The sequence below is a fragment of the Cucumis sativus genome, chromosome 1 (assembly GCF_000004075.3).
Source record: "Cucumis sativus cultivar 9930 chromosome 1, Cucumber_9930_V3, whole genome shotgun sequence".
NCBI lineage: Eukaryota > Viridiplantae > Streptophyta > Magnoliopsida > Cucurbitales > Cucurbitaceae > Cucumis > Cucumis sativus.
Window position 1 is genome coordinate 6171887 of NC_026655.2, and position 15455 is coordinate 6187341.

At 35.2% G+C, this 15455-nt stretch overlaps 3 protein-coding genes across 7 annotated transcripts; 2 read left to right on the forward strand and 1 right to left on the reverse strand.

The window, feature by feature from the left end:
* The first annotated feature begins 3110 nt into the window (after positions 1-3110).
* Positions 3111-6411, forward strand: LOC101206422 (transcription factor ICE1). The gene is made up of 4 exons (XM_004153957.3): positions 3111-4514; positions 5401-5625; positions 5759-5929; positions 6048-6411. Exons 1-4 carry the CDS (start codon positions 3342-3344, stop codon positions 6129-6131), a joined length of 1653 nt encoding a protein of 550 aa, XP_004154005.1. The 5' UTR covers positions 3111-3341; the 3' UTR covers positions 6132-6411.
* Positions 6412-6595: 184 nt separating this feature from the next.
* On the reverse strand, positions 6596-9088 carry LOC101206659 (protein MHF1 homolog). Of its 4 annotated transcripts, none has more exons than XM_004153958.3 (5): positions 8928-9087; positions 8755-8826; positions 7291-7371; positions 6980-7162; positions 6596-6892 (listed from the first exon to the last, which is right to left on the reverse strand). In XM_004153958.3, the coding sequence occupies exons 1-4, from the start codon at positions 9016-9018 to the stop codon at positions 7017-7019; spliced, it is 390 nt and encodes a 129-aa protein (XP_004154006.1). In that variant the 5' UTR covers positions 9019-9087; the 3' UTR covers positions 6596-6892; positions 6980-7016. The 4 variants fall into 4 exon arrangements, with proteins under 4 accessions (XP_004154006.1, XP_011652296.1, XP_011652290.1 ...); XM_011653994.2 differs by having other exon boundaries at positions 7291-7374; XM_011653988.1 differs by having other exon boundaries at positions 6596-7162; positions 7291-7374; positions 8928-9088.
* Positions 9089-9949: 861 nt separating this feature from the next.
* Positions 9950-15410, forward strand: LOC101207060 (hypothetical protein). 2 transcript variants are annotated; one of them, XM_031887796.1, is made up of 7 exons: positions 9950-10309; positions 10519-10894; positions 11042-11204; positions 11575-11619; positions 12235-12400; positions 12583-12953; positions 13996-14480. In XM_031887796.1, the coding sequence occupies exons 1-7, from the start codon at positions 10175-10177 to the stop codon at positions 14006-14008; spliced, it is 1269 nt and encodes a 422-aa protein (XP_031743656.1). In that variant the 5' UTR covers positions 9950-10174; the 3' UTR covers positions 14009-14480. The 2 variants fall into 2 exon arrangements, with proteins under 2 accessions (XP_031743656.1, XP_004154008.1); XM_004153960.3 differs by lacking the exon at positions 13996-14480 and adding an exon at positions 14661-15410 and having other exon boundaries at positions 9951-10309.
* The last annotated feature ends 45 nt before the right edge of the window (positions 15411-15455 follow it).

Here is a 15455-nt window from a genome sequence, read left to right on the forward strand (position 1 = left end):
CTCTTTATAATTGTTTATATATATAATTTTGTTTAAAAACTTATTTCTTCAAATGTTGGTTTGGAGTGTTTTTTATTTTTCAATCTCATTTTTAAAAAAATGCATTTTTATAAGATCAAATATTTCAATTTTTTAAAATGTTTTTTTTTTCAAATTTAAACAAAATAATTCAAATACATCCTTAAATTAAGTTCGTTTGTAACCATTTTGTTTTTATTTTTGAATTTGAAATTAAGACTATTTTTTCTTCACTTTCTTATCATACTTTGTATCAATTTTAGGTTGATACGAACAAAAGTATTATTATTCAAATTTCAAAAATAAAAGCTTTTAAAAAGGACAAAAAGTAGATATTAAAACGAGAGTTTTAGAGGTGGAAAAAATATTTACAAATCTAGTTTTAAAAAATAGAAAATGAAACTGTTTACGGAATAGGACCTTAGTTATTTATTTATAAAGCTCCCTCAACTTAAATGGATGAAAGGGATGAAGATTCTTTTTGTCTGGCCAAGGATTTAGTTTAATAGAAAAAATCTTGTAGATTTCAAAAAAGTAAGAGAACTGTAAATTTTGAGAATCAATTAAGTCAAATGAATACTTGTACTCATCCATAAATTTACCATTCAGTGTATTGAATGCACTAACTGTCCAACTTTTAGTAGTTTTTCAAAACAAAGAAAAAAAAAAGATGATGTTAACCATTAATCATGCAAAGGAAGAGAGAAGAGCCAAGCCAAAGACACATCACACACATGGGCAGTGTAAGCTACAGACACACACCAATATTTCCATTTGAGCAATCAGTAGATCCATCATTTTCAGTGAATATAGATTTTGGTATACAATGAAGTCAACATTTATTAGAATGAATTAACCAAAGAAAAAGGCCATCTCTCAAATCTCAAATCTCAATGGCTGCTCTCCATTTTCTGACTTCACGAGCTTGCTCCACTCATATTAATGGCTGCCTCTTTGTTTCTGCAACTCTCATTTATTATCCTTTGTCCCCCTTCCTTTCAGCTGAACGTAACCCCTCCTCAATTTTTGAATCTAAAATCTTACCCTCCCTCCTCCTCCTCATCTCCCCCATTCAATTCTTGTACTTTCAACTCCTCAAATTTTTACTCTTTAAGTCCCCCCCTCTTCTTCTTTGAATGTGGGTTTCTTTTCTTTTTTTTTTTTTAAAAAGGGAAATTTTCTATTTCAGTTCCCATCTATGGTTTTAGAAACAGAGAATGAATGGTAAAAAAGAAAGAAAAAAGAAATGGAGGGATAATCGATGGGATTTTGATTTGAGGGGAAAGAGTGTTCTTAGTAGGTGCGGTGAAAACTAAAGGGTTCACGAGATGCATGGCTTCTGCTTTATTAGTCTCATCCATCTAACTTAATTTTATTCCTAGCTTTCAAACATTATTGTTGCCCTCTCCCTAACGACTGTTCTTCAATCACTTCCCTTTAATGTGGCTACTCATCCTAATCCTTCAAAATTTGATAGCACTTTAGTCTCGTAATTAAACGGTAAAAATATTGTTAGTTACACTGTGACGACTTTATTGAATAATTTCTTTGCTAATCGTTTTCTTTTCTTCTCTTGTTTAAAATTTTCTTGATAAAATAGGGATATGTAAGACATTATGGATCTTTTGTGGTGTGTGTGATTTATTTAATTAAAATAAGTTAGAGCAAAGACAAAATTATCGTTTTGTGATTAAGATTGCTATTAGTTTATCTATTACATAACTACTTAGAGATGTTTGGAGAGCTGACAACACGTAGTTAAATCTTCCCTCGAGATAGCTTAATTCTTAGTACTAAACATTTTTTTTTTCAAAGTCATAAATTCACTGTATTATCAATAATTCATTTGCTTAATTGATATAAATAGAACAATTTGAAAAGTGATTTTTAAAAGTATTTTATAAGTCTAGATTGTACCAAAATTCTAGTGGACATGTTTGGTTTACATATTTACAAAGATGTGTCTATCATGTTTGTGAATTTATAAAATAAAGTATCAAATAAATTCACACAATTAGCATTAAATAAACCTCTAAACTTCAACTTCAACGGTGTTTCATCTTTTTACAATAAAAAAAAGTTTTAAAACTATTTCTTCCATTTAAAAAATTTTTGGCTTAGCTTTTAAAACAATGATAGAACGTAAATGATGAAATAATAAACGAAAGTGATAAAAGTGCTCACAAAATTTTCAAAAATAAAAAATGCTATTTAATTGAGTCTAAAATTTCAAAAAAAAAAAAAAAAAGAGTCAAATATTTATTCCAAAAAGAAAAATTGAACTTCACAATTTTTTTTTTTAAAATCAAAAATTAAGTGATTTTTAAAATCGTAAAAAACACAAAATTGAAACTTGATAAAAATCTACCCAACATTGTCTAATGTTTAAAAATTGAGTAGAAAAAAGCTAACTAAATAGTTTTTCCTTAGAGGTGAGCATGGTGACTAAAAAACTATCTTCGATAGATTTTTTTCCTTGAATGGTCGAAGTTGATTTGAATATTTACTAATCATGATTAAATGGTAGTTTTAGTAAGAAAAGTGAGTGTAACAAATTTGATACATACCCCTAATATTTATTTTCTAAAAGAAGATGTAGATGTATATATAAAGAAAAGAATCAGCTGAAAAATAGTGCTAAGAAAAGGAAGAAAAATAGGGAATAGAAGAGTGGACCCTAAGATGAAAAAGTTGTATATTAGTTAGAAGCAAATTAGTGTAACGGTCAGTCATTGTTTGTTTGCCCAAAAATTCATAAAAATCCAAAAAAACAGAGAGATGCTTTCTGCTTTCTTCTCCTCTCTTTCGCCTCATTTCAATTCTCATCAAAATAACAAACCCAATCAATTATATATAACACCCAAACAAATTAAAATTAAAATTCTTTTCAATAAACAAAAATATTTACATATATATAACCAAAACAAATATCATACATTGCTATTGTAAGTATTTTAGTGTCTATCAATTATCATCATATCAATCTATTTTAGTGTTTATATTCTGTAAATATCTATATTCAATGGTAAAATAATGGAAAAATGAAATTAAAAAAAGAAAAAAAATAGAAAAACAAAAAGATAATGCCCTTTTCATTCTGCAACCTTCCTCTTTCCTTCTCTTCAATTTTCTCTCCATCTTCTTCTTTAAACTTTCTCTCTCATTTCCCTCTCCACCTCACTGCACTTATCTCTTTCTGTCAGTTTTCCTCCATTTCTTTTCCCATTCCCAATAAACTCTTTTCCTAACCCAAACCTCCAGAAAAATTTAAAAACAAAAAACTACTCTTCAACCTCATACTCATCATCACCTTCTTCTTCACCATGCTTTCCAGAGTTGGGAACGTTCTTTGGATGGAAAATCGGGACGATGAAGACTCATCTTCCTGGACTAAAAACAACACCGACCACAATCATCTCAACCACCCTGTTAATTGCTCTGTTTTGAACAACAAAGACGAAATCACCTCCCTCTCTACCTTCAAATCCATGCTTGAGGTTGAAGATGACTGGTGTATCTCTGCTAATGCTCTCCATAACCATAACCACCACACCGACATCAATGACATTACCTTCTCTCAAAATTTCACCGACCCACCTGATAATTTGTTGCTCCCCCCTGGAGATTCCTCCTCTTCTTGTTCCCCTTCTTCTTCTGTGTTTAATAACATTGACCCATCTCAATTGCGTTTCTTCTTACCTCCAACTCGCACTTTGTCTTCACTTCATAAGGTAGTTTCTAACAACCCTTTAGACCATGGCTTCGATTTGGGAGCAGAGGTTGGGTTTCTTGACGTCCAAGCTTCAAATGCTTCGACTCTGCTCAACGATGGAGGTGGGTTATTAACTGGGTTCACTGATTTAAGCCCAACTAGTCAGATGAACACTCCTAGTTTGTGCTTAGGTTCTCAATTGACAGCACAAAACGTGGCCCCAATGAGTGATAATTGTTCGGGATTAGCTGGATTTCAGAGTTTTGATGAGAATTTGGGAAATGCTCTGCTTTTGAATCGGTCTAAGCTTTTGAGACCACTTGAATCTTTTCCCTCAGTGGGAGCTCAGCCGACTCTTTTCCAGAAGAGGGCTGCTCTAAGGAAGAGTTTAGCTGATAAGGGAAGCAGTTTGGGGGTTTTGAGCCCCGATGGCGGCTGGTTTTCAAATAGGATTGAAGGGGGGATTGGGAAAAATGAAATGGGTGAAGAAAATGGGAAGAAGAGGAAAATGGTTTATGCAGATGAATTGCAAGATACTAGCATCGATACATCCCGTTTCAATTACGATTCTGATGACTTTACCGAGAATACTAACACTAAATTGGATGAGAGTGGTAGAAATGTTGGAAATACATCTAACGCCAATAGTACAGTAACCGGCGGCGACCAGAAGGGGAAGAAAAAAGGACTTCCAGCGAAGAATTTAATGGCCGAGAGACGCCGGAGGAAGAAGCTCAATGATAGGCTGTACATGCTGAGGTCCGTTGTTCCAAAAATCAGCAAAGTAAGAATGAATTTCTTGCCATTATCTTTGTTTCTCGCTAGTTTCATATATTGGTATTTCACGTGATATTCTCGCATTCTCAGATTCACAAGATCATAAGAACATCCCCCCTTTCTTTTAACCAAAAGCCTCGTTTTTTAACTGCTGCAAAATTGCTTCAAATTCATATGACTGATTGCAACTCATTCCACATCTTGGTATTTCTATATTTCATAAATGGAGATGTGGGTGATGCGTGAATATAGGCCACTTGAATGTCTAAGTCCACTAGTAAAGAATGTTATTCTTTTGTCGTGCTCTATCAAGAAACAGGGACTTTGAAAACATGGCTTGTCCTCTTTCTCTTCGTTCTTGTTCTTATTTCTAATTGAGTTCCGATAACGCTCTGTTTCCCTCAGCTGGCTGCATCAATCGTGTTAGTATTCATTTGGATTCTCAGTTTGAGATTTCAAACTTGGTTCCTAATGAAGTATAGGTTAGTCTCATTTTCATTTTGTCATGCTCTCAGTTTAAACTTGCTTATCTCTATGCTTCCTTTCCCCCACTCCCTATCAATATGGACAAAACAAAAGGATCTATACTTGGACGATGAACTGTATTATCAATGAACAGAGTTGGAAAGGTGAAAGCAGCTCTCATTGACTTTCTTTCTTTTGGATCTATATATTAAGGGAATATTCTGAGTGGTTCTTATTCTCTTAGTATTGGTCTTTTAACCTACATTGAACTAAATTTATTTTGACATCTCCGAGAAATTCTTGTAATCATGTAAGTAAGAATTCGTTATAAAGTTGCTTTCAAGATTCTGTACTCTTTTTGCTGTTTGGCTTCATAGAGTTAAACATAACGCAATGTAATGTAAAGTTTTCCCTTTGGTAATGACTAGATGGATAGAGCTTCAATTCTTGGAGATGCAATTGAGTACTTGAAGGAATTACTGCAAAGAATCAACGACCTCCATAATGAATTGGAGTTTTCTCCTTCTGGGGCAGCCTTGACGCCAGGTGCAAGCTTCCATCCCTTGACTCCAACACCACCAAGCCTCTCGAGTCGTATAAAGGAGGAGCTTTGTCCTACCTCATTTCCCAGCCCAAACGGCCAACCTGCAAGGGTAAATATATTCCTGATCTTGGAGCAACTTTGCTTTGCCCTTCAAATGATCCAAGATTCTAGCATTTTGCAATTGTATTATATGCTATGACCGTGTCATGAAGAAAACATTGATGGTATTACTGTACTAATAGGTCGAAGTTAGAGTACGAGAAGGACGTGCAGTAAATATACACATGTTTTGTGGCCGCCGACCGGGTCTCTTGCTCTCTACAGTTAGGGCATTAGATAATCTTGGACTGGATATCCAACAGGCTGTGATTAGCTGCTTTAATGGTTTTGCTATGGACATTTTTCGAGCAGAGGTGAGAGATTCTGTTTGACATTCACTTAATTCTTTTGTTTACCATTTATTCATTCATACTCGATGACATGACTTGACCCTTAAAGACTTATGACTGATAAAGAGTACATATTTTTCAGCAATGCAGCGAAGGTCAAGATGTCCATCCTGAGCAAATAAAAGCAATATTATTGGATTCAGTTGGCTTCAATAGTGCCACATAAATATCTGCTAGACAAGTAAAGAATACTTGTCCTTTGACAAACTGAACCATTTCAATCAGATTCTACCTTGCTTTTTTTTCTTCTTAGGCTGAGTTCTCTGTTGTTCATCAAGTAATTGACTCCATTGTTGACTCAGAAGTAAAATCTTCTGGAATATTATGTGCATTGACTTGTTGTTGAGATGATTGTCACAATTTAAAGTTGCGGTTTGTGTAACTATTCCATGTTTCAGAAAAAAAGTGGATTGCATTAGTCAAGAGGTCGTAACTTGATAATCTCATCCTTCTGAATCATCACTAATCAAAAGATTAGATAATTTCACTCTATGTTTTCATCCATTTTGGTTGAGCACACCCAACTTCATCCCTACATCAGCTCTAACATATCTTAGCTGCTCGAAATATATATTAATAAGATGAATTGGTTCTTTTTTTCAAGAGAAAAGCAAGAGAGAAAGAGAGGGCTGAACCATTCTACTCAATGCAGAACTAGGATTAAATTTGCACGATGGACATGATTTATGATCTCACAATATCAAACTCCTTAGCACTAACTAGTTTTAACTATAAAAGTGTGCTGTCGATGTACAAAGAGCAATTTCCTGTTTGCAACTAAAACTGCTAATAAACACTAAACCAAACGCTTTTTGACAATCTCAAATGCCTAAAGCAAACCAAAATGCATGTTTCTGCATTTGGGACACTTCAATGAATTGCATGATGCAGAAGCTTTTCCTTTGAATCAGAAGAACTCCATATGCCCTATGATGCGAAAATGGTTTTACCAATTAGTATAACCAAGAAATGGAAAAAGATCACAAGCTATTGCGTTTGCTTGTTGGTACGCACATTTGTTAACTAGAGATCTGCCTGATTGGAGATGTGATTAGGCGTCAGCAATATGCACGGCACCTCTATCTCTATCATCCTTTTTTGGTGCCTTTTTACGCTTTCTTTCACTCTGTGGCTCTTTTGTCTTTAGATCATTGCAGATGGATGTTAATATGGCAGCTAAATGCTCGTTTCTATGGGCTGAGACCAAAATGAAGCAAAAGCGGAGAGGTTTAGGCAATTAAGCACTACTTCAAGTCTGTTGCATATGGACTAAATATAACTAGACTAATAGAACAAACAGCAACTTGGGAATTGGACATGCTAACCTGTTAGTATTACATCTTCTGTATTTACCGACTTCCGACCAGCATGCTGAGCAAATAACTCAAGGTCCTTCGCCAACTGTTCTGCTACACAATTTATCAATCCGTTATCTCATTGCAACATTAATCATAAAAACAAATCAAGCACAAATATGATAGAATTATCTCCTTTCCTTGCTGGCTTAGACGGAACTAGAACTACTGCAAGAGAGTGACAAAATTTCGTTTTCCTCGCATGAATTGTACCATTGCCATTTAATAAGTTAGCCCTGTGATTCCAAACATAAGCATGACCCTACACCAAGATATGAACTTAAGGTCTAATTGAACCTTTGTAAATCTACCAAATCATTCTTGCATTTGATGAAGGTATATACTAATTTCATCCATATGATATAAGTAACATTTACTTCTTTTAGACAATGAAAGAATAGAATATTCATTGGTAACAGAAAACCGACTTTTTTAAAAAAAGAAGCTTCTTTATTAAATAGAACTCGAAGTACAAAAGGATTATGCAAACAGGAAAATAGAGAAGCCAGAAAACAGACTTGAAGCTAATATATTGTATATAAATTAAAATAATAAGATAAGAAAACAAATATGGTTCCCACACTTTCAGTTCGTACATTTGATAAATCTTAAATTTAGGGGGCGTTTGGATTAACTTTTGAAGTGTTTATAAGGGCAAAAAAGTATTTAAAACAGTCAGCAAGTCATTCCAAATAGACCCCTCCGTCCCTCAAAGTTATTTTTTGCTGAAATTGATTGAATAATAACAATAGTTTTCATAGCATGTGAATATATTTTCAAAATTTATAGTAAAAAATGCTATAGATAACACAGTTTTTAGCCGCAAAGTAGTAACCACACGTCTTGCTTGAGGCAAAAGCACAAAATCTAAGTTTAAAGATTAGCGCCATTTTTGGCTCTTAGGGGTCTTGCACCGTTCTACCCTAAGGCATATGTTCCCACAAGAACACAACGAGAGTTAAGGCTTTACACCTAACATGATCAATTTAAGGTGTAAGTCTGAAGGTAAGAAGAAACATTCATATGAACTATAAGAATGTCTGATTAGAATCCAAAAGTATCGTACAGAGTCACTCCATAAGTTATCACAATAGTCTCTCTCCATCATTAGTTCATCTGGAAACTTCTCTCAAAGTTAATTTTTACTCTCTTAAACTTGACCAAAGTAATGCAGTCTCCTTCCAACTAGGTCACACAACTTAACAACAAAGCACAGAGAGGCGTCCTAACAAAACCGAATGCACGGCAAAGAGTAAAGAAATATATAGTTGAAATCACAAATAAGCTACCTAAAATTGATGGAAGCACAGGTAGAAGAGAAGTAAAATTAAAATAATAAGCAATTAGATTATGAACATAATGAAGAATGGAAGTATAAATCACTAAAAATAACACTCCAGACTCAAAACAGGCAGAAAAGCGAGGTAAACAAACTTGTATATTTGAATGCTAAATCAGCAACACAAGTCATCACAGGTTCAGAAATTTCCATGCCGCTTTTATTCGCTGCAAAACAAACCAAACAGTTGGACAGAAGAGTAAGAGAAACAAAAAGTAAGAAAAGATGGAATTAGCATTCAGTAATCGGGAGTGGAGATGACGTTAACCTTCAGCTTCAGCGATAGAAATAGAGGAGAGCCGGAACCTGTCCCTCAAGAGTTCGGAAGCGGAGTCGTCTTCTTCCATTCCAGTTTCCATTGCTTACAATTTACCTTTTGCCATTTCGCATTTATTTCCCTCCACGAATGAATCTGACGACGGCACGGGACGGCCTTAAACGAATCGTTTCACCATTCTCTTTTCATTTGTTTTTTTTCTTTTTCTCTTTTTTGTCCTAATAAAAATTAGAATAAAATAAATAAACAAAAAATATTAGTATAAAGCATGTAGAGTCAACTTTAACGAACAAGTTTCTATTCTTCTCATATATTACTAAAAAAAATGTTAATCGGTGACTGGTTATTATAACGAGGCAACCATAACATGTTATAACAGCTTCATTCAATAATTTTCGATTTAACAAAGTTATTTGTTCCTTCAATTTTGATAAGATATCTATAACATCAAATTCAAAAGTATTGGGTTGCTAAAAAGAGAAAAAGACCTCAAAGTTATTCATACAAAGAAAATGAACATCAATAAAACCATACAAAAAATGTAAAAGCTTACCTATGACACACCTCAAAAGAAAATAGCAAAATGAGTCTGACTCGACTTTATGTATATATATATATAATACTAAAGAGGATGAAAAACCCTAATAAGTATCTTGAATAGAAGCCATAAGCCCTAAGCCGTGCTTGGCTTATACTTCAAACTTTCAGATTTGTAAAATTAATAAAATAATTACTTATCCTTCGTCTTCGATTATATTTAAAAATTAGTTTGAATATGGTTTTAAATATGATTAAATGTTAGAATATGCCACAATTATTATTACAATTAATCTAAAACCACAGGGGTAAGAAATCAATTAAAATTTGTAAAATGTCCAAAAGAAAAAACATAGGATTGATTCGTTAATCAAATTCCATTACAAATTCGTTAGGAAAGAGTAGAAGTGACCTAAAATTGAACCACTAAAAGAGTTTTAACCTAAATCTGATTGGAGAGTCCGGAAATAATAGCAACGTGTCAATTGCATGTGAATGTAAGGTTATAAGAGTGTTGTTTAGGTAACACAAACTCTCCTCTCTACTCCCAACTCCTACACCACCGATCGTAGGGCTTCCGAGAGAGGGAGAGAGAAAAAAAGAGAGGCTTAAACGAAAACAAACTCATCGGAAGCTCAAAACCCCATTGAAGGGAGAAATGAGCAATTTTTATTACCATTTTCATTAGAAAAGCTAAGAACATGGCGGAGCCTGCGGAAGACATCGATGGAATCACCAGCAAAGAAGAGCAAGAAGAGGCTTTGGTCGCTCTCATCGATCATCGTTGCCATGAAGTTCAAAATCTCAAGCACCGTGTCTCCTACTACACTTCACAGGTCTCTCTAACTCAACATCCTCGTACCCCTTTTTTTCTTTTTTATTCATTCGTTTTTTGTTGTAACCTAAAACTAATTTGATGTTTACGTCACTACGAACTCAATTTTCTATCCATAGAATTTATGTATTGATTGATTCATTGGAATCTCTTCTCCCGTTTTTAATTTCATTATTTTCAACTTAACCTTAATCTCCTAACTGTCTGCAGCTTGAGGAAGCGCAGAAGAGATTGCAGGATACAGAATCTAAATTGGCCCGGCTTCGTCGTCAGAGCAATGCAGTGTCATCCAAAGATTCTCTGAGAAGTAGAGCTGTGAGTGTGAAAGTGGAGCAAACGGTAAATGAAGGTAGCAGGCCCCAGCCAGTGTCGAAACCCGAGCTTGTGATTCCGGCTGTGGTTCCAAAGACTTCTCAGAACAGTGCATTGGCTGGAAATGGAGCGAAGGCTTCAAATAGCTCTAGGGCTCAATCAAGTCCTTCTCATATTAAGAATGTAGTTAAAGTTGAAGGGGACAAAAATATTGGCAACACTTCTCTTCGAGAAACTTCGAACACTCCTGATAGAGGAACAAAACGGAAGCTTGGTAGGATTCTCGTTGGCCAAATATTGTCTCTGTGTTTGTTTCAGTTTTCAGCTGCAAGTTCCTTTGTTTTATGGTCATTATGCACATCCGATTCATCATTCAACAACTCTATTGCGGTACCTCCTAAAATTTTAACTCTTTTTCCAGAACAGCAGTTCAAGGAGCATAAAGAGTTGATTCCATTAATACGTAGCAGCTCATCACCTTCTCAAATTCGCTGCGTTGGGAGCAATCACATCTCCAGTCAGCATAAGAGAAAGTTGAGAAGTCTCATCTCATGCCCTGTGAACGAACAGTTATTTGTGACCAGGTAACGGCATAACATAGTATAGAATTTATGAACACTCAGAGAGACTGAAGAAACCCTTACTTAAAACTATGACCGGCGGTCCTTAAAGAACGTGTTCCTTATTCCAAGTGTCTAAATCATCATATTATACGGTTTTCATTATTCTTACTTCTTTGATTCTTCGCCCCCTCAATGATGGAGTGAATAAAAAAGGTTAGGATTCCACAATTAAATGGTAGTCCTAGCTTAATCTCACCCGAAAGGTTTACATAATAAAGTCCCATTAATGGAAGGGTCTTAACCTCCAAAAAGTTTACTTACCCTATCCACTCTTCTAGTCAAATACATAAACTTAACCTTTTTGTGGTATTGAAGTTTTTATGTTTTACAGTGCCCTGGATGGAGTAGTCAACTTGTGGCAGTTACAGGCCAGAGGGTGAGTTCTGATTATTTCCCACTTTATCGTACCTATATCATATCTCATCTACAGCTATCATCTTCTAGAGTTATAAGGTATGGTCATTCTGGTTTGAGCATGAACTATTTGCCATGCCAATTGGTGAACCTGGAGTATAGTACGTGTTTATAAGAACCCTCTTTGAATGAGACGTTGATTTATTTTCTAATGTCATAAATATAACCATATCATTGTTTGTTTCTAAGAAACAAAAATGAATATTCAATAGTTTTGTGCAAGTTAAGATGATGCTTTTAGCTGACTGAGGGTACAAATGCTCGTCTGTTGTCTTTAGATCTATAGTTTGAGTATAAAAATTCTTTTTTATTCTGGATGTAGTTTCCTATTGGAGGAATGCATTTGTAATTTTGTACTATGCTATTAATATATTACAAAGCGTTTAATTAAATACCCTTGTCAGTCATCCCTTGAGGCTTGAAGTATATATAGATGAGGCACTTCTTGATGTCTTCAGAACTAGAGACTCTTCTCTATTACAAAAGCGACATAATCTTTCCATTTTCTACCCAGATATAGAAATGTTTAAGAGTGTGTTTCTGTCCATCTCATCTTTATCCACTCCCTCTATCACAGGTCAAGTGCCTCTCTTCTTAGTTCTGCGGACTGTGTATCTCCAAAACAAAGAAGATGGCCAGAAGATATGGCCTGGCATCCAGAGGGGAATCGTGTATTTCTTGTTTACAGTGCTGATGGTGGGGACTCTCAGGTCTCAATCATGAATCTGAACAAAAGTGAAGGGGTATGGTTTATATTAGTAATCAACGTTTGCCTTTGGCATGCATTTTTTAGGCAAGGTTATAATTTTAATTTTTGGGTGCATATCCCTTTTCCAAGACAACTGAATTGTACCTTTTCAGATTTAACACTTGTTAATTTGAGATTTTGGGACTAAGTTGAGTAATTATGTCCGTACATTGACAGAAAGCTCGTGTTACTTTCCTTGAGGATAAACCGCATGTTAAGGGCATTATCAACAGCATAATTTTCTTGCCTTGGGATAGCACGTCTTTTATCACTGGTGGAAGTGATCATGCTGTCATACAATGGAAAGAGGGAGATGGAGATAAAAGATGGAAGCCAAAGGCATTGCACAGAAGCCTGCACTCGTCAGCAGTCATGGGAGTTGCAGGGATGCAGCAGAAGCCAATTGTACTTTCTGCAGGGGCGGACAAGAGAATACTTGGGTTTGACGTAAATGTTGGAAGAACTGAGTTCAGGCATCAGATAGAAAGCAAATGCATGAGTATATTACCTAATCCGTGCGATTTTAACCTATTTATGGTCCAAACAGGGTGAGTTTTCTTATACTAGAATTTGCTTGCTATGAGAAATGAGTTGTCTTGTGTAATGCAAGTGATTCCAGATTTCCATTTGTTTTATCAGTGGTGCATAAAATGTTGGGTTTTCATTTCAGAGAGTGATTCCTTATACTAGACATAAAATCAGAGGTAAACATGATTAGGCATGAGCTGATGAATTGCTAACTTAATCCCAGAAGAAATTAGGTTCGTTCTTCAGTTCTAAGATGGGAATTGCAAATATTTCGAGACATATCTTTACAGCCTCTCGAGCATATTTTAGTTGTGTAATAGTGGTATCTAGTATTGGATTTTTTACATTTTTTTTGTAAGAAATTAAACTAGTAATGTTTCCTAAGGGTAATCTCAAAAAGAGAATGATAATACCTCGTAAAACCAATGGAGTTTAGAAGATAATCCCACTTGGCTTAGGAAATTCTTTGAACATATACACTAAGTAGAGGGAAAAAGATTTTACTAGGTCCCTGAAGCCTTCAAAAGGACCATATTTTGAAACACTACACCCTTCCATTTCTTTGGAACCACAATATTTATTGGAAAGCCATGTCATTATTGGACCACATGTCATCGCTTTCTCTCTGGAAGGATCCAAAAGTTGGATTAGAGCCAGCACTGTCTTTGGGAAGCACCGGTGGTAAATTATGCAGTATCATAAATTGCTACTCTGGTCATTTACAAAGCACTAACTTGGGGATATAGTAAATAGGGATCATCTGTTCCACTTGTTGCAAGGTGTGCAGTTGATCTTCTTGGGCTAGTACTCACATATAGAACGTCATTTTATAGGAATATCAGCTTACCAAATAGCCTTGATCATACTATTTTGAATTGTCTGAGAGTTCATCCATCTGGAAGATACCCAAGAACTAGGATTTTCAAGTGTTGAAGCCTTTACATTCCAAAATCCACCTTTTAGATTCTAAAGAATCATTAAGGACCCTAAATCTTGAAGCAATTTGGATAGAATGGCCATTTAGTCATCTCTAATCATTGGAATTTATGTTAACTCCTTCAGGAACAACCAATAAAATTGAAAAGGTCGACAAAAAGCTGCTTAAATTACAACTCTGCAGGTGCAGAGCCTCAGGAACAGCAGCCTCAGTGGACTTTCATGAAGCCAAGAAACCTCCCACTACAAACTAAGCTTGCATCTGAACCATTTGTCCACCTGCAGCACTTGAAAATGGCTTGTAGATTGTGAACGTTCTCATTCAACTACTAGTGGTCAAGGGATAGTTGCTAGCATTAACTTTCCTGCAAAGGGCATTAGTGTCCAACATAAACCCCCAACCTCATTTATCAACAAAGGCCAACATTCCTCTTTTTGGAGCTTCCATTACATTACTTAGCTTTCGTGCAATGATATATTGGATTAGAGGATTTCATCTGACTTCACTTTCGTGTATTTATCTGTGAGCAAAGTTAGTATTCAAAGAAAATGATGAAATATTATATTGGGCCAAATTTATAATTTTTAGTACAGTATTGATTTGTTTCATAGATTTATGGTTGAAAGCCCCTGCAGATCTTTCCATCATTTGCTTCCATTGAAAAAGAATCGTGGGGATAAAATCCCAAATAAATATCTATAGGTTTAGACTGAAATTATATATCGATTAAGCTAGAGAAAACTTAAACAAGTATTTTGATTATCTACTTAGTTAAATCTTTTGCGTGCAGCACTCCAGGAAAGCAACTTCGGTTATATGATATCAGACTTAGGCAGACAGAACTACACGCCTTCGGGTGGGAGCAAAAGAGCAGTGAATCTCAGTCAGCATTGATAAATCAAGCTTGGTCTCCTGACGGTTTGATTCTTACATCTGGCTCTGCAGACCCTGTGATCCATCTATTTGATATCCGGTACAATCTGCACAAGCCTTCGCAATCCATAAGTGCTCATCACAAACGAGTCTTCAAGGCCGTATGGCTCGAATCACTCCCTCTTCTTATTTCCATATCTTCTGATCTCAACATTGGATTGCACAAAACAGCGTGAAGTTCCCCATCTGGATATTTTATTTCCCCATTGGACTTGTTCAACCTTTTTGTATTTTAAAGGGAATAATTTTTTGCATAAAGATGAGATGATGAGTGCCATCCAGTGAAGAAGGATGTTATTTTTTGTAGTTAGAACTTACAAAGTGATACTGCAAAGCTCCATTTATCGTCTTCAAGTTTGCTGAAGATGAGAAACTGTCATCCTTTGAAGAAGAGTGTTGCTATGGGTAGTTAGAAACGAAATTGCAGAGCGAAGTTTTGTTGTTGTCGCAAGTGTTGTGTACTGTCTTATTTTGAACATTGACAACCTTCTCGTGAAATGTTGTCATCTTTGTAATATCAAACAAAGGAAATTATACTGTTTTTAAGTTCTAAATTTTTGTTCACCAACATTAGACAATGAGAATTCAACTACCAATATTACCGAAATTACGTCTAAAATGTACATTTCAGCTCTACGACATATGTTTCAGC